The sequence below is a fragment of the Thalassophryne amazonica genome, chromosome 2, assembly GCF_902500255.1.
Source record: "Thalassophryne amazonica chromosome 2, fThaAma1.1, whole genome shotgun sequence".
NCBI lineage: Eukaryota > Metazoa > Chordata > Actinopteri > Batrachoidiformes > Batrachoididae > Thalassophryne > Thalassophryne amazonica.
The window spans coordinates 119,186,966-119,213,109 of record NC_047104.1 but is presented as its reverse complement, the minus strand read 5'-3'; the positions used below and the strand labels follow the sequence as shown (position 1 = coordinate 119,213,109).

The window sequence follows — 26,144 nt, the reverse complement described above, 5'->3', positions numbered from 1 at the left end:
AAGGGGGTAACTTGTAGTTTGTAGTTTGGATTTGAAATAAATTTTTTGTGACACCAGTCCTGGAACTTTTCTGACATACCTCGTAAGTAAAGTTAGTGATGGACAATTTCAGTTCAGTTATTGGTGTTGTATATAATGTTGTAGTGCACAGGTTACATTTCAGTGAGATGTCTGGCAGTGTCATGTTTGCTAAGAAGCACACAGTTAATGTTAAAGGATAATTTGTTGTAGTCAAAAAGTGAAGTTACATGATTTAAGTTATAGTAAATGTTTGTAAAAAAAACAAAACTCATGATATTGGTAGCAGTTGCTGTTGTATGGCTGGGGGGGCCTGGCTGCCTTTTTGTTTCTGTCTTTTGTTTTTCCTTCCAGGTGGCTTGCATTTGGGACTGAGTGGCTGTGTAGCTGAGTTTATCAGGACCTCACCCTGATCACCTGAGGCTGATCACCTGCGGCTCGTCAGGACTCACAGCTGTGGTGCATCTACATGGATTGGAACATGGTGGCATTTAAGACTGGAGTACACAGTGTGTATTTGCCAGAGACTCGACCTTGTGACCAGACGGGTGAGATCGTTGTCTCGGGAGCCATCTCATCATCAGTGGATGCAGAGAACGTCCAGGTTTGATGCATGGTCTGTGAAAGAGGAGGGGGTGAGATCTCACGCTCGTCAGCACACTTCCTGAGGTACGTTAGATTTTGTGACTAACATTTATACAGTCAGTAAATGTGGTGTCCCTCACACCTTATTATATTGAGCTGTATGTTGGTCGTGTAATCAGCTTCCACTGCAGTGGAGTTTTGTGAACTGGGTGTTCCATGCCTGCAGGGTGGGAAGCTGATTAGTAATTAAGCCAGGAAGTGTTTGCTGTTTGTGCACCTTTGAGCGTTCTCTCTGTGTATTGAGTGTGGACTCACATAATGATTCCTTCTTTCACAGACTCGGTTTGTCGCGGCCACCTGGGGGGTGTCGGCGGGGTCCTTGGGTCCGAATTGGTTCTGGCTCCGGACCGTTAGCGCTGCTGGGAGCGCACCGCAAACCACCACGCCAGACCGCGCACTTTTATATTTTTTCACAGCACTGTTATGTTCATTAAACTCTGTTATCCTTTGTACCGCGCTCTGCTTATTTTATACTGGGCCCTTCAAACGCTGGTCGGTTCTCCGGGCTGCGTCCGACACATAACAGTTGCAGTCAAAAAGTAAGGAACAACCGATGAATAAAACATTTTCAAAGTCATCATAAAATTGTAATGGTATCATTAAGTATTTGTATCGGTACTCGTATTGACGAGCACCCAAATGTAAGTACTCGTACTTGTACTCAGTCCGGGAAAAAGTGGTATCAGTACATCCCTAGTTTGATCTCCACCCTATTTATCAGTACATATTTCATATTTAAACCTTTTTTTGTGGTGTATAAGATGTCTTGTTTTTCTTTCTTTTTTGTGGCGTACAGTAGCTCTGTGGGGGAGCATTGTGTCTGCGTAACTCTTGTTCAGCACTGGTTCACTAGCACTCCCTCCACTAACTGCTTGATTATCCATGTGTGATAACCACAGTGTGATTCATTTCTTGACTGGCCAAACACATCTGAACAAGCAAATAATTGTGCATGGAGCTGGGAGGAAATGTGCAGTCGGTAGCGGGGGAACGTGTCCGTGGGGAGCAGGTTTATATTAGTAGGGAATCAGTTCCATTGATAGTTATAGATCCCATTATAACACGCAACAGGTGTTGTGGCTTTTATCCGTAGGTCAATTTTGTAAAAAAAATTCACTCTGGATTAAGAATTTATTTGTCTGTTAGTAGGTGTTCACCAGTTTTCCTTTTAATCCAGAGAATTGTTTTGAAGCCGGGCGTCATGTCATTACTGATACAAACAAAGCTTTGGTAATCCCAGGATGTTTTGGTTACCAGGGTAGCCTGGATGGTGCAATCCAGTCAACGGTCCTCACAGGTCATGATGAGGAAAACAGTTTGAATGGAACACAGGAGCGCACGGTGAATAAGGAGGATAACAGTTGTCAGGTAAATGCGGGAGACTAAAGGAGAGAGGCTGAGAAGACGGGTGTTGAAGGCAGGACAGGGAGGGAAGGAAAAGGAAAGGGATGAAGACACAGTCGAGTGGTGTTACATTATGTGTGGTGTATGCCAGTCTCTTGGGTCTTGTTTTTATTTTGTGAATGAATATTTAATGTGAATTACTGCTTGGAGCATGATTTATCCTCCAGAGTAACAAAGTCACAACATGCTGTGAAACATGTGTTTGCCTGATTTCACATACTTCCTTTGTGTGCTGTCATGGATTGAAAACAGCCACTCACAAACCAAAGTTTCTTTTAACCATTGTGTGTGACTAATTGTTATTCTTTTTGCTGATTTTCCAGCAATACCAACAAGCTTAAATAAATAATACTTTGTGGGTCTAATTATAGCAGCCATTCCCAAATCTAAAGGGCATATCTCACTGTAATCAACACATTCTTTTAAATATAACACAATGCTAAGATACCCTCGGCCATATGATCATTGTCTTCTTTATAATTTGCAGTTGTTTAATTTGTATCCCAGTGCAAAGTATATATATATTACACATTTATTGTTATTTGCATTTCTGTTGTCTTACAATTTGTACATGTTCAGTGAAGCCCCTCGATCAATCAGTCAGTCAATCATAATATTTACCTTTTAACAGCATCTGCAGGAGGGCATGCATGGGCTTTTGACAAGAGCGGAAGTTAGCTTTGAGATAGCAGAAGTTGACGTGCACGTTGACGTCCGCAAATGTCTTGTAAATCACTTCAGAGGTGATATCAGGTTACAAAACCAGCAGTTTTAGTTTTAGAAGTGTTTATTTCTCACTAGCTTTTACATAATATGTGACAAAGTGGTTACAGTGGTCCCTCGTTTATCGCGGGAGTTACGTTCTAAAAATAACCCGCAATAGGCGAAATCCGCAAAGTAGTCAGCGTTAGTTTTTACAATTATTATAGATGTTGTAAAGCTGTAAAACCCCTCACTACACACTTTATACACTTTTCTCAATCAGGCGTTAACATTTTCTCACTTTTCTCTCCTGTGTAAACACTCTCTTTTTTCATCTGGGCGAGAAGATTATAAACAGACACACACAGAACACAATGCGCGTGTTCTCCCTTCACTCACTGCCTCCGGGAGTACGGGTGTGGGACCCGCAAAGAATCCAAGTCATGGCCACGCAGCTCTGCGGCTGCGGTTACTGAGACCATGCAGCGGGCGCTGCAGATTTCCCTGCATCAAAACAGTGAGCGTAGTCTCTGGACCTGTTGCCAGAGTTGGCACAGCTCCGCACAGCAGACAGGGGGGCGGTGTGAGTGGCCCGCTACGGCGTTTACCGAGCCCGCAAACTCAGTAAGCGCATCGGAGGCAGTGAGAGCAATCACGGTGATGCCTACCGGTGCCGCGTCCGGCCCGCCTGATAAGGACGCAGAACACAATGCGCTGTTATAAAAGAAAAAGAAGCATGCAAAATTGCACTAAAAAAAATCTGAGAAACTGTGAGAAACTACACACAAACGAAACAGAGTTTGCAGCTGGCTAGACCAGCCTGTGACGTCACCACGCTAACATCCACAAAATGTCTTGTAATTCACTTCAGAGATGTTATCAAGTTCCAAAAACAGTGTTTTTGTTGTGAACGTGTAGTGACACGGACCCACAACAGGGGGCGCAAATGAACGGACAATAGAAGGAGTCAAATTTGAACACTTTACTGTTGTGAATGCCACAACCATACACAGCAGATTATAGAATGATACAAAGTCAATGGATAAAGGTGTCGTGTGGGCAGGCTCGACGATAGGAGACATCCGTCTAGAGAAGAACCGGAACCACACGATTTCCTCCGCCACCGAACCCGAAGGATACTGGAGCCGCCAGGTCCCGAGTCCCTCAGGTGGCCACCGTCTCCGCGTGTCGGATCTGGTACTGCTGGCGAAGAGCAAAGACAGTCAAGTGTGGGTGTGTGTACACCCAGTAACAACAACGGTGGGAATTCCACCTCCACCTCAAATCACACACTCGTGCAGCTCCTGTTTAAGCACTTATCTGGAAAGAGGGAGAGGCGAAGACGTCGGCACTCTCACAAACCACCAATCAGCTGACAAGGCACCACAGGACAACGGCTGCTAACAGAGCACACGTAAGTTATAATTCCTTTAGTACGGCAGAGAATATTACCTCCTTAGAAGAGCGATATCTCGGCGACGTGGTGGAGGTGTCATCCTGCTTTTATCCGGGATGAAGTGCAGATGGTCGGTGACAGCTGTCACAGTTGATGAGTGACAGCTGTCACCTCGGCTGTTCCTGTGAGGCGGCAGCGCCCTCTAGTGCCTGAAGCCCGCACTTCAGGCAGGGCGCCCTCTGGTGGTGGGCCAGCAGTACCTCCTCTTCTGGCGGCCCACACAACAGGACCCCCCCCCCCCCCCCCAACGGGCACCCCCTGGCGCCCGACCAGGCTTGTCCGGGTGGCGACGGTAGAAATCGGCCAGGAGGGCCGGGTCCAGGATGAAGCTCCTCTTCACCCAGGAGCGTTCTTCGGGTCCATACCCCTCCCAGTCCACCAAATACTGGAAACCCCGGCCCATTCGACGGACGTCCAGGAGCCGGCGCACTGTCCAAGCTGGCTCCCCGTCGATGATACGGGCAGGAGGCGGCGTCGGACCGGGTGTACAGAGGGGTGAGGTGTGATGTGGTTTCAACCTGGATACGTGAAATACTGGATGGATCCGCAGTGAGTTCGGAAGTCGGAGCCTCACTGCGGCGGAACTGAGGACCTTGAGGATCTTGAAGGGCCCTATGTACCGATCCTTCAGTTTAGGGGAATCCACCTGGAGGGGAATGTCCCTTGTGGATAGCCACACCTCCTGCCCGGGCCTATATGCGGGGGCCGGGGATCGTCGACGGTCTGCATGGGTCTTTGCCCTCGTCCGGGCCCTCAACAAGGCCGAACGGGCGGCGCGCCACACCCGACGGCATCTCCGCAGGTGGGCCTGGACCGAGGATACACCGACCTCTCCCTCCACCACAGGAAACAAAGGGGGCTGATACCCCAGACACACCTCGAATGGGGAGAGGCCGGTGGCAGAGGACACTTGGCTGTTATGCGCATATTCGATCCAGGCCAGGTGTTCACTCCAAGCCGTCGGGTGTGCGGATGTGGTACATCGCAGGGCCTGCTCCAGCTCTTGGTTAGCCCGTTCAGCCTGTCCGTTGGTCTGAGGGTGATACCCAGACGAGAGGCTCACGGTGGTCCCCAGCTCCCGGCAGAAACTTCTCCAAACCTGCGAGGAAAACTGGGGACCACGATCTGAGACGATGTCTGTTGGTATCCCATGCAGACGTACGACATGGTGGACCAGGAGATCCGCTGTCTCCTGGGCCGACGGGAGCTTCGGGAGTGCCACGAAGTGGGCCGCCTTGGAGAACCGGTCCACTATTGTGAGGATGGTGGTGTTGCCCTGGGACGGCGGGAGGCCCGTGACGAAATCCAGACCGATGTGGGACCAGGGGCAACGAGGCACAGGAAGTGGTTGAAGGAGTCCCTGTGCCTTTTGGTGGTCCGCCTTGCCCCTGGCGCAGGTGGTGCAGGCCTGGATGTAAGCCCGGACGTCAGCCTCCAGGGACGCCCACCAGAAGCGCTGCCGGACCACTGCCACGGTCCTACGCACCCCTGGGTGGCAGGAGAGCTTGGACCCGTGACAGAAGTCCAGGACGGCAGCCCTGGCTTCTGGTGGGACGTAAAGTCTGTTCTTTGGCCCTGTTCCGGGATCCGGGCTTCGTGCCAGGACCTCCCGGACGGTCTTCTCCATGTCCCAGGTAAGGGTGGCCACGATAGTGGACTCCGGTACGATGGGTTCCGGTGGATCCGACAGCTCGGTTTTGACTTCATGTTCATGCACCCGGGACAAGGCATCCGACCTCTGGTTCTTGGCCCCGGGGCGGTAGGTGATTCGGAAGTCAAAACGACCGAGGAACAGTGACCAGCGGGCTTGCCTGGGGTTCAGCCGCCTGGCAGTCCTGATATACTCCAGGTTCCGGTGGTCAGTAAAAACCGTGAATGGCACTGACGCTCCCTCCAACAGGTGTCTCCACTCCTCAAGAGCCTCTTTCACCGCTAGGAGTTCTCGATTGCCCACGTCATAGTTCCATTCTGCAGGGGTCAACCTGCGGGAGAAATAGGCACACGGGTGAAGAACCTTATCGGTCTCTTCGCTCTGGGATAGCACGGCTCCTATCCCTGAGTCAGAGGCGTCCACTTCAACCACAAACTGGCGACTGGGATCGGGCTGCACCAAGATGGGTGCAGTCGAGAAGCGCTGTTTCAACTCCTTGAATGCGGCATCGCACCGATCCAACCAGGTGAAGGGGACTTTTGGAGAGGTCAGGGCTGTCAGGGGGCTAACTACCTGACTGTACCCCTTAATGAACCTCCTGTAAAAATTTGCGAAGCCGAGGAACTGTTGCAGCTTCCTACGGCTCGTAGGTTGGGGCCAGTCTCTCACCGCCGTGACCTTGGCCGGATCCGGGGCGACGGAGTTGGAGGAGATTATGAACCCCAGGAAGGACAAAGAGGTGCGGTGGAACTCACAGTTCTCGCCCTTCACAAACAGCCGGTTCTCCAACAACCGCTGCAGGACCTGACATACATGCCGTACATGAGTCTCAGGGTCCGGAGAAAAAATGAGTATATCGTCCAGATATACGAAGACGAATCGGTGCAGGAAGTCCCGCAAGACGTCATTTACCAAAGCTTGGAACGTCGCGGGGGCGTTAGTGAGGCCGAACGGCATGACCAGGTACTCAAAATGACCTAACGGGGTGTTGAATGCCGTCTTCCACTCGTCTCCCTTCTGGACCCGAACTAGGTGATATGCGTTCCTAAGATCCAGTTTCGTGAATATTTTGGCTCCATGCAGGGGGGTGAACACCGAATCCAACAAGGGGAACGGGTATCGGTTTCAAACCGTGATCTCGTTCAGCCCCCGATAATCAATGCATGGACGAAGACCGCCATCTTTCTTGCCCACAGAAAAGAAACCTGCTCCCATCGGGGAGGTGGAGTCCCGGATCAGCCAGGCAGCTAAGGAGTCCCGGATGTAGGTCTCCATCGATTCGCGCTCAGGTCGTGAGAGGTTGTACAGCCTGCTGGACGGGAACTCCTCGCCTGGAATCAAATCGATGGCACAATCGTACGGAGCGGAGCGCAGCGTTATTCCAGCTGGACCTCGCAGCCGCAATGCGGAAGTCGACTGCATAAGCGGCTGCGCTCCGGCGTCCCTGTCTCATTGACAGCAGCACAGTTGAAGCGGTCTCTCCCCTGTTAGGGTGATCAAACACGGTTTTGAACTCCCTCACAAACCCAGTGTACGTATGAAGGAGCCGTGAATTTTGCTCCCAAAGCGCCGTAGCCCAAGCGCGTGCCTCTCCTCGAAGCAAATTAATCACATAAGCTACTTTACTAGCATCAGACGCGTACATGGCGGGACGTTGTGCAAAGATGAGCGAACACTGCATGGGAAAGTCCGCGCACGTCTCCACACAACCTCCGTACGGCTCTGGGGGGCTTATGTATGCTTCAGGGGATGGTGGGAGGGGTTGTTGAATGACCACTGGAACATTTATATCCTGCACAGGGTCGGCAGGAGGAGGAGCTGCAGCAGCGCCCTGAGCGCTCGCTGCCACCTGTGCGGAGAGAGCCTCCACCCTGCGGTTCAGGAGGATGTTTTGCTCGGTCATCTGATCCGACCGAGCCGTAAAGGCGGTGAGGATGTGCTGCAACTCACCAATCACGCCTCCTGCAGACGCCTGTGCACCCTGCTCTCCCATTGGCCGTTCAATCGCTGGGTGACGCCCCTCGGAGTCCATGACGCTGGCCGAGATATCCTGTTGTGAAAGTGTAGTGACACGGACCCACAACAGGGGGCGCAAATGAACGGACAATAGAAGGAGTCAAATTTGAACACTTTACTGTTGTGAATGCCACAACCATACACAGCAGATTATAGAATGATACAAAGTCAATGGATAAAGGTGTCGTGTGGGCAGGCTTGACGATAGGAGACGTCCATCTAGAGAAGAACCGGAACCACACGATTTCCTCCGCCAACGAACCCGAAGGATACTGGAGCCGCCAGGTCCCGAGTCCCTCAGGTGGCCACCGTCTCCGCGTGTCGGATCTGGTACTGCTAGCGAAGAGCAAAGACAGTCAAGTGTGGGTGTGTGTACACCCAGTAACAACAACGGTGGGAATTCCACCTCCACCTCAAATCACACACTTGTGCAGCTCCTGTTTAAGCACTTATCTGGAAAGAGTGAGAGGCGAAGACGTCGGCACTCTCACAAACCACCAATCAGCTGACAAGGCACCACAGGACAACGGCTGCTAACAGAGCACACATAAGTTATAATTCCTTTAGTACGGCAGAGAATATTACCTCCTTAGAAGAGCGATATCTCGGCGACGTGGTGGAGGTGTCATCCTGCTTTTATCCGGGATGAAGTGCAGATGGCCGGTGACAGCTGTCACAGTTGATGAGTGACAGCTGTCACCTCGGCTGTTCCTGTGAGGCCGCAGCGCCCTCTAGTGCCTGAAGCCCGCACTTCAGGCAGGGCGCCCTCTGGTGGTGGGCCAGCAGTACCTCCTCTTCTGGCGGCCCACACAACAGTTTTCAGGTTTAGAAGTGCTTTTTTCCTCGCTAGCGTTTATAATATATGACAAAGAGGTTATATACGAGGGCTGTCAATAAAGTTACGGTCCTTTTTATTTTTTTCAAAAACTATATGGATTTCATTCATATGTTTTTACGTCAGACATGCTTGAACCCTCGTGCGCATGCGTGAGTTTTTCCACGCCTGTCGGTGACGTCATTCGCCTGTGAGCACTCCTTGTGGGAGGAGTCGTCCAGCCCCTCGTCGGAATTCCTTTGTCTGAGAAGTTGCTGAGAGACTGGCGCGTTGTTTGATCAGAATTTTTTCTAAACCTGTGAGACACACCGAAGTGGACACGGTTCGAAAAATTAAGCTGGTTTTCAGTGAAAATTTTAACAGCTGATGAGAGATTTTGAGGTGATTCTGTCGCTTTAAGGACTTTTCACGGTGTGAGACGTCGCGCAGCGCTCTCAGGCAGCGTCATCAGCCTGTTCAAGCTGAAAACCTCCACATTTCAGGCTCTATTGATCCAGGACGTCGTGAGAGAACAGAGAAGTTTCAGAAGAAGTCGGTTTCAGCATTTTATCCGGATATTCCACTGTTAAAGGAGATTTTTTTAATGAAAGAAGTGCGGACGGGTCCGTGCGTCGGGACGCAGCCGACGCGGTGCGGCGGCACAGGAAAAACACCTCCGTGTTGATAACCATTTGTAAAATCCAGGCGGCTTTTGATGGCTTTCAGTGGAGTGAGTATATGAGAAATTGTTTAACAGGCAGGACATGTTCCAACTTGTCCTTAAGGCTTTCAACAGAGGTGTTTTTCCTGTGGCGGAGCGTCGCGGCGGCTGCGTCCCGACGCGCGGACCCGTCCGCACGTCTTTCATTAAAAAAATCTCCTTTAACAGTGGAATATCCGGATAAAATGCTGAAACCGACTTCTTCTGAAACTTCTCTGTTCTCTCACGACGTCCTGGATCAATAGAGCCTGAAATGTGGATGTTTTCAGCTTGAAACAGGCTGACGACGCCGCCTGAGAGCGCAGCGCGACGTCTCGCACCGTGAAAAGTCCTTAAAGCGACAGAATCACCTCAAAATCTCTCATCAGCCGTTAAAATTTTCACTGAAAACCAGCTTAATTTTTCGAACCGTGTCCACTTCGATGTGTCTCACAGGTTTAGAAAAAATTTTGATCAAACAACGCGCCAGTCTCTCAGCAACTTCTCAGACAAAGGAATTCCGACGAGGGGCTGGACGACTCCTCCCACAAGGAGTGCTCACAGGCGAATGACGTCACCGACAGGCGTGGAAAAACTCACGCACGCGCACGAGGGTTCAAGCATGTCTGACGTAAAAACATATGAATGAAATCCATATAGTTTTTGAAAAAAATAAAAAGGACCGTAACTTTATTGACAGCCCTCGTATACACACAAACAAAACAGAGTTTGCAGCTAGCTAGACCAGCCACTGATCTCACGGTGCCGCTCTACTCTGATTGGCTGTCACTTTCACCCCTCCCCCCAATAAATAAATAAATAAATAAATAAAAACTGAACAGAATGAAACCGAATATGACTTTATAACCTTTTAAAATTAGTCAAGGTTAGCCATCTCTGAGCTTGTCCAAGGTCTGTGTCCCAGCAATGTTCCCCGTAAATTTGAAGACTCTGGCAGTAATAGAACTGGACTTATGCTGAGCACAGACAGAAGGACAGACAGATGGATGCAAAGTCTTCACAATACCTGATGGGCGTATTTGATGGCCTCAGGTAAAACATGATATGCCAGACTACGAATCATTACTTCTAACTCTTTAACTTGTGTGAGTACAGATGTTGCTCATAAAATAGAATTAGCCATAGAGCATCTGTAAAATGCACACAGATTTAGAGCTATTTTTAGCCAAAAAAGGATGTAACCTCAGCTGCTACGTATTCGCTGAAGGTTACTCCGCCTGTGTCCACTTCATGACTTAAGTCTAAGCTTACACAGTCGGTCTGAGCTGTTTTTTTTTTGTCTCCAAATGTAATGTATATTATAGTGACCTCTGTGTGCATGTGTCAGTATGGCTTTGATCACGGACAAATTGGGAAGAGCTAACATTTGGCGTTTGGTATACTTATGTACTTTGAGACAAGGATGAACGTTGTGGACAAGGAAAGTTGATTTTTTTTTTAAGGAATTACTGCTATTAGCTAACAAAAGTGAACAATGCATGTTGTGCTGCAATACATCATGGGAGGTCAGGGTTTTGGGGTTTTAAATGTTATTATGGTTCATGTTAGTTTAACAGTGTTGTTAGTGTTATTGATTTATTGTGTTTTTGAATTTCAGTTGGTTTAGTCAGTTTAGCTAAGTGTTGTGTTGCCATTACCAGGAGTGAGAAGGATCGTGCATTTGATGTTTTCTGCCACTGTGTTTGTGGATGTGTAAAAATAAAAGTGTGCGTGCGTGCAATTTTGACCATGGACAAACTCTAGAGAGCTGACATTTGCCGTTTGGAATGCTTATGTATTTTGGGTCAAGGATGAATACCGCCAAAAGGGAATGCTGATAGGAGTAATATTGTTAGATAAACTACGTATATAGCTAACAAAACTGAACAATAGATGTTGATATTTACATTCTGGATTCACATGCCACTCCAGCAGGGGGTGATAAATCACCTATATATTAAAAGCGTGCATGCCTGTATGCATACTTTTATTTAGTAAGTTTGGGGGTAGTGGCCAAGTGGATAGTGTGCTTGGTTTCAGTGCGGAAGGATCCCGGTTCAAATCCCACTCAATTTCAATTCAATTTATTTTCATTTGTATAGCGCCAAATCACAACAGAGTTGCCTCAAGGTGCTTCACACAAGTAAGGTCTAACCTTACTAACTCCCAGAGCAACAGCGGTAAGGAAAAACTCCCTCTGAGGAAGAAACCTCAAGCAGACCCGACTCAAAGGGGTGAGCCTCTGCTTGGGACATGCTAAAGACATAAATTACAGAACAATTCACAAAACGAATATACAGGAAATGCTGTTGGTGCACAGGACAGGAGGGTCTCCAACACAAATACCACATTCATCTCTGGATGGAGCTGCACCTTAAATAGAGAGGAAAAAAACAGAATCAGGCATCAGGAAGACAAGAAGTACAGTATAATTTGTCAGCATGAAACAAGAAAAACAGGAAATACTAAGGTGATCGCCGACCACTAACCCTAAGCTTCACTCGTAAAAGACCCAGAATTTATGTAAAGTTGAGGCCGCGGCATGCCCCGTTTCCTAATAAACTGAATTAAAAGAGTAAAAAGTGTAGAACTATACTATACCGGTATGCTAGCCATACGAAAGGGAAAATAAGTGCGTCTTAAGTCTGAACTTGAAAGTCTCCACAGAATCTGACTGTTTTATTGACACAGGGAGATCATTCTCAGGGTGCTTCCTCGATTTTATTCTGGCAGTCTGACCAATTAATCCACTGGCTAAAACATGTTCACTGTGAATTTACATAATGATTTCCGTGAATGTATGTAAATAATCCTAGTCTGCCTGAACACATTTTAACTGCACCACAACAACTACAGCAGTATTCGTATTTCCTACAAGAGTTAACTCTTACTCTGTTCTGCTTTCTGTGTTTCTGCCGGCTTTGTGCAGGTGAAGCAAAGAACATCCCTCCGTACCCGGGACCCAACAAGATGAGGGACTGTTACTGCACTGTTAACCTGGACCAGGAAGAGGTCTTCAGAACCAAGATCGTGGAGAAGTCACTTTGGTTGGTTGGATGTTTTTCCTTCTTTTCTCAATGCATACGTGTTAAAAACACTGCAGTGTCTTTCTCGTAGGTTAAAACTTGAGGCTGAAATTCTGTGAAAAGAAATGTAAAGTATTGTATAAGAGAGTCATCAACCTATCAGTCTCACATGGCTGACCTTTATTATGTTCTGTGTTGATCGCAAAGCGTGATACAAGTGACGTTTCACACATTTGCAACTGTGATTGTAAACATATCCACGAATTGTTGTGTGTGTGTGTGTGTGTGTGTGTGTGTGTGTGTGTGTGTGTGTGTGTGTGTGTGTGTGTGTGTGTGTGTGTGTGTGTGTGTGTGTGTGTGTGTGTGTGTGTCAAGCACAGGTATGATAACCTCATGGAAATGTATCACGACACACAGTGTAAGAGATGCTGCACACTTCAGTGGAAACACTAGTTCAACACTGATGGAGACATTCCCTCTGCGTATCCAATTTGGAAACTTCACAGAAACACGGTTTTGTTTTGTTTTTTTAAGATAATCACTGGAGATTATTACAATTCATTCAAAGCAAAGCAACACTCCCCAGCATCAATCAGTCAATCAATAAATCAATCAATCAACATTTATATCTGTAGCCCTTTACAGCAGCCACATGGTGTCCAAAGTGCTTTACTGTAAAATCACAGATCAAGAATTTACAAAAATAAACATACGCTGGAGTTAAAACCGCACATAAGTCTTGAGCTTTGATTTAAAAAGTGCTGGGTCAGAAATAATAATGAAATAATAAATCAGGACGTAACTTGTTCCACAGTCTGGGTTCAGCTACCGAAAAAAACATGATCACCTCAGAGTTTATATTTTGACCTTGGAACATCGAAAGCTGACCAGATGTCTGTAATGTTCTACTGTCAGTGCGGAGAGCTAAAATTTCAGACAAGTAGGAAGGTCAAAGGCCATTAATAGCTTTAAAAACAAACATTAAAATCCTAAAATCAGTTCTAAACTGAACTGGAAGGCAGTGGAGCGAGTAAAGTACAGGTGTGATATGCTCACATCTGGAAATGTTTGTTAAAAGATGAGCAGCAGCATTTTGCACTAGTTGGAAGCGTGCAAGAGAAGACTGCTTAACACCAGAAGTAAGCGCATTGCAGTAATCTAGCCTGGAGCTGATGAAAGCATGAATGGCTGTCTCAAGATCACGTCCTCCGAGAAAAGGCTTTACTTTAACCAGAAGACAAATCTGGAAAATAATTGCTTTGACAACACAGTTTATCTGTTGATCATGTATGATTGCATGTAATAGGGCAGCACAGTTCTGTTTGAACCTCTGCCTGATATTGTGGGATTTGACCACTTCCGGAGAAGCCTCCCGTTACACAATACAAACACAGCATAACTTCACATGGATAAATGGTGTGCCATTTTGTTTTTGGCCGAAATCACCGAAGCAGTCGCGAAAAGCACAGTTTTTTTGGTTCCCAGTGGAGAAGAGAAGACAAGGCAAATGGGAGAGGTCATGTCGGTAAGTGTTAGCTTACACACTTTGACAAAGGTACTACGTTCTCTGGCCTGCAAAACCGCCTCCACATGTTCTCTGGGTCATAAACAAACCGCAACACATGTACTTTCCACCGCATCATCACTTTTTCTTTGCATTTTCGTTTTGTTTGCCGTGTACTTTGCCCAAAAACTCAGAGAGGGCTGTCCCCGGATGTAGGAGTATTGCGTTATATTTTAAGCCTTTAGCACCCACCCTCAAATGAGACTGTTCTGCTCAATTGTCTTATGCTTGGCAGCATGGTGGATTAGTGGTTAGCACAGTTGCCTCACAGCAAGAAGGTCATGGGTTTGATTCCCACTGACCTTTCTGTGTGGAGTCTGCATGTTCTCCCTGTGTTTGCATGGGTTTCCTCTGGGTGCTCTGGCTCAAGACATGCAGGTAAAGTGGTTTGGAAACTTTAAATTTTCCGTAGGTGTGCATGTGGGTGTGAATGTGTTTGTTTGTCTGTATGTGGCCCTGCGACACTCTGGTGTCCTGTCCAGGGTGTACCTCGCCTCACGCCCTATGACTGCCGGGATAGGCTCCAGCCCCAGTGACACTTAAAGTGGAGTAAGTGGTTGAAGATGAGTGATAATCCACAGTTGATGAGTGAGTGTGTTATGCTTTTGAAAAGAAAAAAAAAACAGATATATAATCCAGATAAGAAGTAAAGGCCCCTGAATTCCATTTTCAAAGGCATTACGTGCTACAGCTTTCTCTATAAAAATAGGTGGAATTACAGATGCCGATGTCTGTAAACATCTGGTGTATTTAATGAGTTAACAGTTTACTTCATGCTTGTTGTTTAGGCAGATATGTTTCATACAGAATGCTGTAAAACTTTGTATTTCTTTATTTTTGAACCACATCACTGTTTCGTAGTGTTGACTGCAAAGGAATGCAGCATCAGCGATCATTTAATTCCTATTGTATGCACTGTGTGTCATGCTTTATCTGCAACAAACACACATACACGGGCAGAACAACACATATGCACAACTCTGTGTAATGATTGCTGCTGTGGGATCTGTTTTCTGTTCGTAAAGCAGTGTGGATGCCTACATTGGCAGAGCGCAGCATAATTATTTACCAGTTTGCTTTAAATATCGTTAGAACAATAATTGTCTGAACAATAATTCTCTTTTAATACACAGTTTTTGGACTTAAAAAAAGAGAAATCTTCTGAGGACAGTGATTTCAGTCAAATAAGCAGAGCTGTACACAGGAGCAACCAATTTTGCATGTAGCAGCATTCACCAAAATTTTATTTCACTGATATAGCTATTGCAGGTCCTTGCCTAGTTCAAACAGACACAAAGACACACAGATGTAGATGTCTGCATGCGTGTGTGCAATTCACAAGATGCTGTGGTTGCAGTTTCCTCTGTGTGTCCATGAGCAGAACAGAGCACAACTGTTCAGCAGTCTGTGCTTAAATATTATCATTGAGGTATTAATGAAATGTTAGAAATCACAGATATGGCCTTTTAAACAACCTGTCCTTGCTCAGTGTGAGAGAACATCCTTTATCGTCACTCAAGACGTCCACTTAACCTGCATCAAACCAAAGAGGCTTTTACTCAGACTTTTTAAAAATAATGAAAAGCTGCTAGATGTCTTGTATACAAAAGTGTTGGTGCAATAGATCATAAACTCATGGCTCAGATCAGATCATTGTTTTTAGTCACGAATCATATAATATGTGCTAATACAGTGCATCCAGAAATTATTCACAGCGCTTCAGTTTTCCGCATTTTGTTATGTTACAGCAGTGGTGTCCAAAGTATTCCAGAAAGGACCAAGAGGGTGCAGATTTTCTTTACAGCCACTGACTCCAGTAGGTGATTTCACTGATTAATTTCACTTTGAACAGATGGGATGAGTTCATCAGTGAAATCACCTGCTGGAGTCAGTGGCTGTAAAGAAAATCTGCACCCTCTTGGTCCTTTCTGGAATACTTTGGGCACCACTGTTTTACAGCATTATTCCAAAATGGATTAAATAAATTTTTCTCTCAAAATTATACACACAATTACCCCATAATGACAATGTGTGTAAATGTATTAAAATAAATAAATGAATGAATAAATAAAAGAAATGACATGTACATAAGTATTCACACCCTTTGCAATGAAACTCTGAATTCAGCTTAGGTGCATCCTGTTTCCAATGATTATCTTTGAGATGTTTCTGCAGCTTAATTGGAGTCCACCTGCGGTAAATTCAGTTGGTTGAACATGATTTGGAAAGACACACACCTATCTACATATAAGGTCCCACAGTTGACAGTGCATGTCAGAGCATAAACCAAGTATGGAGTCAAAGGAATTGTCTGTGGCCTCAGAGATGGGATTGTCTTGAGATACAAATCTGGGGGCAGGTGCAGAAACATTTCTGCTGCTTTGAAGGTTCCAGTGAGCACACTGGCCTCCATCATCCATAAATGGAAAAAGTTTGGCAGACCATCTAAACTGAGTGATCGGGGGAGAAAGGCCTTAGTCAGGGATGTGACCAAGAACCCAGAGCTCCAACATTCCTCTGTGGAGAGGACAACCTTCCAGAAGGACAATCATCTCTGCAGCAATCCACCAATCAGGCCTGTATGGCAGAGTGGCCAGACGGAAGCCACTTATTAGTAAAATGCACATGGCAGCCCCCCTGGAGTTTGCCAAAAGGCACCTGAAGGACTTTCACACCATAAGAAACAAAATTCTCTGGTCTGATGAGACAAAGATTGAGCTCTGTCGTGAATGCTACAGTGGGGCCAAACAGTATTTAGTCAGCCCCTGATTGTGCAAGTTGTCCTACTTAGAAATACGAGAGAGGTCTGTAATTTTCATCATAGGTACACTTCAACTCTGAGAAACAAAATGAGAAAAAAAATCCAGGAAATCACATTGTAGGATTTTTAAAGAATTTATTTGTAAATGATGGTGGAAAATAAGTATTTGGTCAATAACAAAAGTTCAACTCAATAATGTTGCCTGTAAGTCCTCACCAGGTTTGCACACACTGTAGCTGGTATTTTGGCACATTCCTCCATGCAGATCTCCTCTAGGGCAGTGATGTTTTGGGGCTGTCGCTGGGCAACATGGACTTTCAACTCCCTCAACAAATTTTCTATGGGGTTGAGGTCTGGAGACTGGCTTGGTCACTCCAGGACCTTGAAATGCTTTTTATGAAGCCACTCCTTCATTGCCGGAGTGGTGTGTTTGGGATCATTGTCATGCTGGAAGACCCAGTCATGTTGCATCTTCAATGCGCTCACTGATGGAAGGAGGTTTTGGCTTAAAATCTCACGATACATGGCCATGTTCATTATTCCCTTAACACAGATCAGTCGTCCTGACCCCTTTGCAGAAAAACAGCCCCAAAGCATGATGTTTCCACTCCCATGCTTCACAGTAGGTATGGTGTTCTTGGGATGCAACTCAGCATTCTTCTTCCTCCAAACATGACGAGTTGAGTTTTTACTAAAAAGTTCTATTTTGGTTTCATCTGACCACATGATATTCTTCCAATCCTCTTCTGGATCATCCATATGCTCTCTGGCAAACTTCAGACAGCCCTGGACATGTACTGGCTTAAGCAGGGAGACATGCCTGGCACTGCAGGATTTGAGTCCCTCTCTGCGTAGTGTGTAGCCTTTGTTACTTTGGTCCCAGCTCTGCAGGTCATTTATCAGGTCCCTCCGTGTAGTTCTTGGATTTTTGCTCACCGTTTTCATGATCATTTTGACCCCATGGGATGAGATCTTGTGTAGAGCTCCAGATCGAGGGAAATTATCAGTGATCTTGTATGTCCTCCATTTTCTCACAATTGCTTCCACAATTGATTTATTCACACCAACCTGCTTGACTGTTGTAGAGTCACTCTTCCCAGCCTGGTGCACATCTGCAATTTTCTTCCTGGTATCCTTCGACAGCTCTTTGGTCTTAGCCATGGTTGAGTTTGGAGTCAGACTGTTTGAGGCTGTGGATAGGTGTCTTTTATACAGATAATGAGTTCCAACAGGTGCCATTAATACAGGTAACAGGTGGAGGACAGAAAAGCTTCTTAAAGAAGTTACAGATCTGTGAGAGCCAGAAATCTTGCTTGTTTGTGGGTGACCAAATACAGTGAGGAAAATAAGTATTTGAACACCCTGTGATTTCTCCCACTTAGAAATCATGGAGGGGTCTGAAAGTTTTACTTTAGGTGCATGTCCACTGTGAGAGACATAATCTAAAAAAAAAATCCGGAAATCACAATGTATGATTTTTTAATAATTTATTTGTATGTTACTGCTGCAAATAAGTATTTTAACACCTGTGAAAATCAATGTTAATATTTAATACAGTAGCCTTTGTTTGCAATTGCAGAGGTCATATGTTTCATGTAGTTTTTCACCAGGTTTGCACATGCTGCAGCAGGGATTTTGGTCCACTCCTCCATGCTGCAGCAGGGATTTTGGTCCACTCCTCCATGGTCCATGTTCTCTAAATCTTTCAGGTTTGGAGTTTCAGCTCCCTCCAAAGATTTTCTATTGAGTTCAGGTCTGGAGACTGGCCAGGCCACTCCAGGACCTTGAAATGCTTCTTACAGAGCCCCTTGTTAGTTGCTCTGGCTGTGTGTTTGGGGTCATTGTCATGCTGGAAGACCCAGCCATGACCCATCTTCAATGCTCTTACTGAGGGAAGGAGGTTGTTTGCCAAAATCTCACAATACATGACCCCATCCATCCTCCCTTCAATACGGTGCAGTCGTCCTGTCCCCTTTGCAGAAGAGCACCCCCAGAGTATGATGTTTCCACCCCCATGCTTCACGGTTGAGATGGTTTTCTTGGGGTTGCTCTCATCCTCTAAACATGGTAAGTGGAGTTGATTCAAAAAAAGCTGTATTCTGGTCTCATCTGACCACATGACCTTCTCTCATGCCTCCTCTGGATCATCCAGATGGTCACTGGTGAACTTCAAACGGTCCTGGACATGTGCTGGCTTGAGCAGGAGGGCCTTATTGCTCTGCAGGATTTTAAACCATGACAGCATCATGTGTTACTAATGTAATCTTTGTGACAGTGGTCCCAGCTCTCTTCAGGTCATTGACCAGGTCCTCCTGTGTAGTTCTGAGCTTTCTCAGAATCATCCTTACCCCACAAAGTGAGATCTTGCATGGAATCCCAGACCGAGGGAGATTGACAGTCATCTTGTGTTTCTTCCACTTTCTAATAAATAAGCATAACACTTGTTGTCTTCTACCAAGCTGCTTGCCTGTTGTCCTGTAGTCCATCCCAGCCTTGTGCAGGTCTACAGTTTTGTCCCTGTTGTCCTTAGACAGCTCTTTGGTCTTGGCTATGGTGGACAGGTTGGAGTGTGATTGACTGAGTGTGTGTACAGGTGTCTTTTATACAGGTAACAAGTTCAAACAGGTGCATTTAATACAAGTAAAGAGTTGCAGAATAAGAGGGCTTCTTAAAGATAAATTAGCAGGTCTGTGAGAGCCAGAATTCTTGCTGATTGGTAGGTGTTCAAATACTTATTTGCAGCAGTAACATACAAATAAATGATTTCTAAGTGGGAGAACTTGCAAAATCGCAGGGTGTTCAAATACTTATTTTCCACCATAATTTACAAATAAATTCTTTAAAAATCCTACAGTGTGATTTCCTGGATTTCTTTGCTCATTTTGTGTCTCATAGTTGAAGTGTACCTATGATGAAAATTACAGACTTCTCTCATCTTTCTAAGTAGGACAACGTGCACAATCAGGGGCTGACTAAATACTTTTTGGCCCCACTGTATGTGTCATGTTTCAACCCAGTCTCACGTTTTTCATGCTCCCATCACAAAATGAGTCAAATTTTTGTGACAGGGTTTTTTTTAAACTCACTATTACTAACCCTACTCCTACCCCCAACCCTAACGGTAACCACCCCGACCCCCCACCACTTTTAATTTCCTGCAGCCATCACGGAATGAATTAGAATGAATTTGTGCTGCTGTGATGAAAATGAGGTGCTTTTTGTCACAATATCACGAATCAATAGATTAATGTATATTTCGTGCTGCTGAATCACGACATGCCGTGAGACCAGGTTGCATGTTTGGAGGAAACCAGACATCGCTCATCAACTTGCCAATGCCATCCCTACAGTGAAGCATGGTGAAGCATGATGCTGTGGGGATGTTTTACAGTGGGAGACTAGATTGAGGGAAAGATGAATGCAGCAATATACAGAGACATCCTGGATGAAAACCTGCCCCAGAGCGCTCTTGACCTCAGACTTAGACTTGGGCAACTGTTCATCTTTCAGCAGGACAATAACCATTATCTCTTGACAGCTGTCACCCATCTACACTACATCATCTCACTCCATAAAGACCGGACGTCATCTCCACCTCATTGCCGAGATATCATCTACCTGTGAAGGTAATTCTCTGCTGTATCTAAAACTGTGTCATAGTCTGAACTCTTTTGCAGCCGTTTTCCTGTGGTGTGCCTAATCTGCTGGATTGGCGTTTGGTGTGAACAGCGACGGCTTCGCTTCACACCCAAACCAGATAAGTGGTTTAACAGGAGCTGCACAAGTGTGTGATTAGAGGTGGAGGTGACTTTCCACCTTCTGACTGTTTTTGTTACTGGGTGTGCACACACCCACATCTCACTGTTTGTGCTCCTCGCCAGCAGTACCAGATCCGACAGTCGAGGACGGTGATCACCTGGGAATTCGGACTTGGCGGCTCCAGTATTCACCAGGTTCTGTGGCAGTGGAAATCGTGTGGTCCCGGCTCTTCTCAGGACAGACGTCTTCTATCCTCGAGCCTGCCCACACGTCACCTTGGTGTATTGACTGCTATCAGATTTTGTGATTGTCTGTATAATCGTTGTGCACATTCACAACATTAAATTGTTACCATTTGGCTCATCTATTGACCGTTCATTTGTGCCCCCTCTTGTGGGTCCGTGTCATTACACTTTCCCCAACAAGTTTTTTAAATTCAATAAATTTAGAAAAATTAAAAAAAAAACTTTTTTCATTTTGTCATTATGGGGTGTTATGAGTAGAATTTTGAGGGAAAAAATTAATATACTAAATTTTGGAATAAGGCTGTAACATAACAAAATGTCGAAAAAGTGAAACACTGTGAATACTTTCTGAATGCACTGTATAAATATATAATTTTAATTCCATTTATTAAAAAATTTCAAGAACAGTAAAAATGAATTTACAGTAAAAATTTGTCCATGTTGCTGATTGAAAACAAAATGTCCAATGTTCAGATAATATTTTAAAATAAAATGCTTAATTGTCATATCAGTTACAGCATGAACAGTATGAGTGAATATAAAATATCCTTTGTCAAAATCATAAAAAAAAAAAAAATAATAAAAAGAAAGAAAACAAAGCATACCTGAGCTTATAACTTCGTGCTTTTTTCAAAAACATAAGGATGTCTGCATTGTCGGTTTAGGAGGCAGATCTCTTGCTTGGTCCTGCAGTGCCAGGTACAACTTGGTGAACCTTCTCTGATTGCCTCATGCAGTTCCCACCTGGCTGAGCAAAAGCTGTGAAAATTAGTTTTTTGTCCAGAGCACAGTGAACTCCCGGCCACCTTGAGCATGCCCATGCTCGGCACATGACTGTATAGGGAAGTCACACTCTTAATTCTTGATATCTCAGAGTGATTCTTTCTGTGCTTGGCGTGAAAAGTGGACCTCAAATGCGCTGAGCCTGCACCAGGAGGCTGCCTCAAACTGAGCCCAACGCAGCAGTGGCTGTCTACTTTTAACATGCGCCGTTTACGTGAACCTGCAACTGGCAGGTTTTCACTGCTGCTCTGCAATCATTACTTTAAAAACTAAGTCACAGTGGCAATAACTCTGTATTCCACACTCATGTAAACTTTACAGTTACTCCACAGTTCATGCATTTCACATCGTCTTTCTTTTTCTTTTTAACAGTGACTTCATTCCTGAGTCATCATTGTCACCACCTCACAAAAACTCTTCTATTGAAGACTTACAGAGGTCACGATGCTCTTTGGTCCCTTCAGTGCTGCAGAAACTGTTTTTTGTAACCTTCCTCTGTTCAGGGCCTTCACGCAGTCTTGTCATTAATTTATGCTGGCAGTTCTTCATCCCGATGACACGGTGTTCGCTCCGACACACACTGTCCACACAGGGACCTCACGTAAACAGCTGTGTGCCTTAACTAATTATATCCAATCAAAGAATTTACCACAGATGGACTTGAAAGAAGCTGTAGCATCATCAAAAAGAATTTTCTATAGGACAGGATGTACCTGGCCGATGTTTTTTAGTCTCATAGCAAAAGACCCGAAAACCTATGTTGATGTGATACTTTACATTTTAATTTTGAATTAATTTCCAAAAATAATGAAAAAATAAGCTGTTGTGAATTTGTATTTCTGAGGTACTGGGTGTTACTCCATGAAGGAAAAAAAATCCATTTGAGACATTTTGCGCTAAAGCTGCGATGTAACAAAATGTTCTAAAAGTCAAGGAGAATGAAAGTGTTCCAAATGCTCTATATGTAGGTTGTTTTATTTTTCTTATAACCACTGGTTTTCTAACTGGTTTTATGCCATATGTGCAGCTGTGTTTGCGTGTGCGTGCAAAGGACAGTTTGACAGGTGGAAGTGTCCTTGAGCAAGACAATAAAGCCCCGGCCACAACCCACCGTGCGTTTTTTTTTTTTCGCCGTACGTTTTCTGCGGATGCCACGGCCACTACATTTTGTGAAAACGTACGGAGGCAGTAGCAAGAGGAGGGAGGGAGTACGTTCAACGCACATCTCTAGGAGTGTAACGATAAAGAGAGTTGACAATAAAGCAGTGTGTGTGTGTGGGGTCGCTTTTCTTTTTTATGAGCGGGACCGAGCGGCAGGTGTTTTTCGGCATCGCCGATGCATGAGCATGTCCAGCCTGCAGCGGTCAGTTGTACGAGTGTTTACTTGCCTCGAAAAGTTACAGCTAGTTAACAGACTGAAGCTGTGGAGTGTCTGTGTTGCTGACGTTTGGGAATAAAGTCCAAGTTCAAGTGAGAAGCTGCGTTGTGCATGCAAGTCTGTTGGCCTCCATAGTATGTGGTGAGTAGCCTACTGCCTACGTATGGATTTGGTTAATTCAGTAGTAATTGAATGAAAATGTGCTGCTTTGAATCCGTACTGAGGCAGTACTCACAACGTGTGTCATCTGTACTGCTGGTGAATCCGCAGCCTGACCGCAGCGAAAGTTCTGCATGCACTAAAACCTCTACGGCGCGTCTGCATGTGTCTGCGTGCTCCTAAATTCGTACTGAGGCAGTACTTACGACGTACGGATCTCCAAATTTAGCCCACGTTTTTGCAAGTAGACTGCACGCACGTGCAAGTACGGCGGGTTGTGACCAAGGCTTAACTCCCAAATAGCAGCTTCTGACATCAGTGTGGGAACTGTTGAATGTGAAGCATCAAGGCGCAGCAGAAATACTGTCTAAATAAATATGTCACTTTTTTCCTTTTGTCCTCTCTAACCTGCAGCCCATTCTATGGGGAGGACTTCTACTGCGAGATCCCACGTAGCTTCAGACATCTGTCTTTCTATATCTTCGACAGGGACGTCTTCAGGAGGGACTCCAGCATCGGTCAGTGATTAGCTGCATCCCAAAAGACACCAGCTAAACTTGCTTTTATTGTCATCGAGCACTTGGCTTTGTCCAGATGGACTGCTTATTGTCTTTTAAACTGTTTAGCCACATGTATGATTTTAATACATCAGACCAGAATCCTAAAGGTGATATATGATAACTCATTTTTAAAACAAGGTCATAGTACATGAGAGCATGAAGACAGTAAGGGCTGTGGCAATCTGATATTTGACCAAATGATTGACCTCTGCCTGACCAGGGCAGTTCTAGAATCCTTCTGCCACATTTTGTCCAAATCGGGTAGAAAATCAAATTCTTTGACCTTGACCTTTGCCAAAATGAATTCTTCAAGGGCAAATTTTGGGACAACCTTCTGTGACATACCACGTTTGGTAGAAACCAGCAAAAAGGACCTGTGAGGAGTAGGTCAGCAAACAGGCAGGCAGACATACATGACCTTTGACCCAGTGATTGCCCTTTGACAGATTTGACCTCTCCTGGGCCCTTCCAGAACTCCATGTGTGCCAGGTTTGGTATATGTTGAAGTGAAAATAAAAACTTTATTCTTTGACTCCAATGACCTCGACCTTTGCTAAAAAAAAAAGCCTTTTTAATGGACAAATCCAGGTGTTAATTATAATTATGCCACTACATATAAGATTTAAAGTTTTCACATTAAAATCTTGAGCCGTCCTTCAAGTATCACTCGGCCAATCAGAACTGAGGAGCAGAAGGAGCGTTCACTTAATTTGATACAGATACTGGCATGAATTTCAGCCTTCAATTGTTTTCTGCATTTTGATTGGCTGACACTTGTAATGGGTACCAGATGCTGCTGTTCCAAAAAGCTCAGTCTCCATGGCGACGTGCTGACTCAGTGATGTTTTACGCTGCCTGTTTAGCAGGCACCCAGATATGACTACTGACTTCTGTGCATCTGTGCATCATTTCCTGAGTATCTTTGCATTTTTATATGTTTGAAATTATTCTTATGTGTTCACAGATTTGACCGATTTCACAAAAGATCAAGTGTTCTTTTAACTGATGTCAAATGTTAAAGTTACTAGCTTTTAGTGGTTTGTTTTGTAGCACTTGTGTGTTTCAAATTAGAGTTCTTTTTTCCACAGGTGCAGCAACTGTACTGAAGTTATATTTAAACAACATTATCAACTAGGAGATTTGACATTTCCACGTGAGAGTTCATTGCATTGTACTTCTGTGTTAATCACGTGAGAGATATCAAGGAACAAGAGCTGGAATGTTGAAAGTTTCAGAAATTCTGTCAGAACCATGTGCATCATTCTGAAAAGTACCTGATATCTGATAATTAGATTTGATCTAAAATTTGTAGACCACAGCACATATTCACACAGTTTTCGGCTTCTGTGATTATTTCTAGGTTTTATGTGATTCCTGTGCCTTCTTCTGCACTTGGCGCTGTATTAAAGAAAAAAAAAAAATGGTGTCACAGATTTATGAAGAATTTGTCAAATTAATTAGGAGTCAGCTGGACGGGACACTTGTGTTGTGCTAATAAGCAACACTATCTTTTATGAACAATTAATTCTGGAACAGAACATTGCAAGAGGATACACTGCTTTTAACAAATGAATGGCTTTCTATCTTAATATTCTTTTACACAATTACTATATTTTTATAAATCGCATTTTTTTGGACTAGTTTGACTTATAGTCCAGTGCGACTTATATACGGGAAAAAAAATACAATTCACAGCCACAAAATTTCTTTACAGTTGAAATGAGAAAAAACACCATGAAAACTGCCTTTCATTTAAAAAAAATGAGAGCGGTGGAAACTTCATAACAGGGCTAGCTTACTTTCAGCACGCATTTAAAACCAAGTCGGGTCACGCTTAAAGCTTTCTTTAAATGAGCGATTGTCATGGCGTGACTATTTTGAGCTTTTCCTCATGTCGGGCTCCAGATATAATACAATTAGCAGTCATGCTCTCTTCAACCAAATATATATGAAGGAATGTCTATCAAATAGCAAAGAGTGTCAAATGACACAAAGAACTGCGCCGTAAAAACGCACAGGAGCAGACATTCATGTATGTGTTTATGCCTGTGTGTTGTTATGGTGCAAACAAAAAGGTCAATTTCCACAGCAATGTGAACAGTAGAACGGAATGTGAATGAATGTGAATGGATAAAAGCGCTGTGAGCTGATTTAAAAGTGAACTTACTGTAAGTTTGCTTTAGACCATCTCTCACTTTGGGAAATGTTCCACGTACAAATTAATCCACAAGAGGTCAGTGCTGTGCTCAAAAAGTCCTTTTTCAGTGATGGAAGTTTTCCAGGAATTCCTGGAAATCCAGGTTTTTATTTACATGGTGAGCTTTTCTGGATTTTCCCAAACAGTTGGTGGTGGTAATGCACCGTGCTGGTTTGCAAACTGGCAATAAACTCAAAAGAAGAAGAAGCTTCCGGGTTATTCTTATTTTCCTGGACCATGTCAGATTTGGTCTGTGGTCTGTATTCACGATGTTTGTGTTTGTAAAACTGTTTGGAAATGTCTCTG

At 44.8% G+C, this 26,144-nt stretch overlaps 1 protein-coding gene across 1 annotated transcript in view; it reads left to right on the top strand.

Annotated features, from left to right (window-relative positions):
- The window catches only part of LOC117529793 (ras GTPase-activating protein 3), a 149,750-nt gene that overhangs the window by 43,713 nt on the left and 79,893 nt on the right, over nucleotides 1-26,144 (top strand). Inside the window, exons 2-3 of the mRNA XM_034192659.1 lie at nucleotides 12,336-12,453; nucleotides 23,496-23,599. Coding sequence (XP_034048550.1) covers nucleotides 12,336-12,453; nucleotides 23,496-23,599 — 222 coding nt within the window. The remainder of the gene's footprint in view (nucleotides 1-12,335; nucleotides 12,454-23,495; nucleotides 23,600-26,144) is intronic.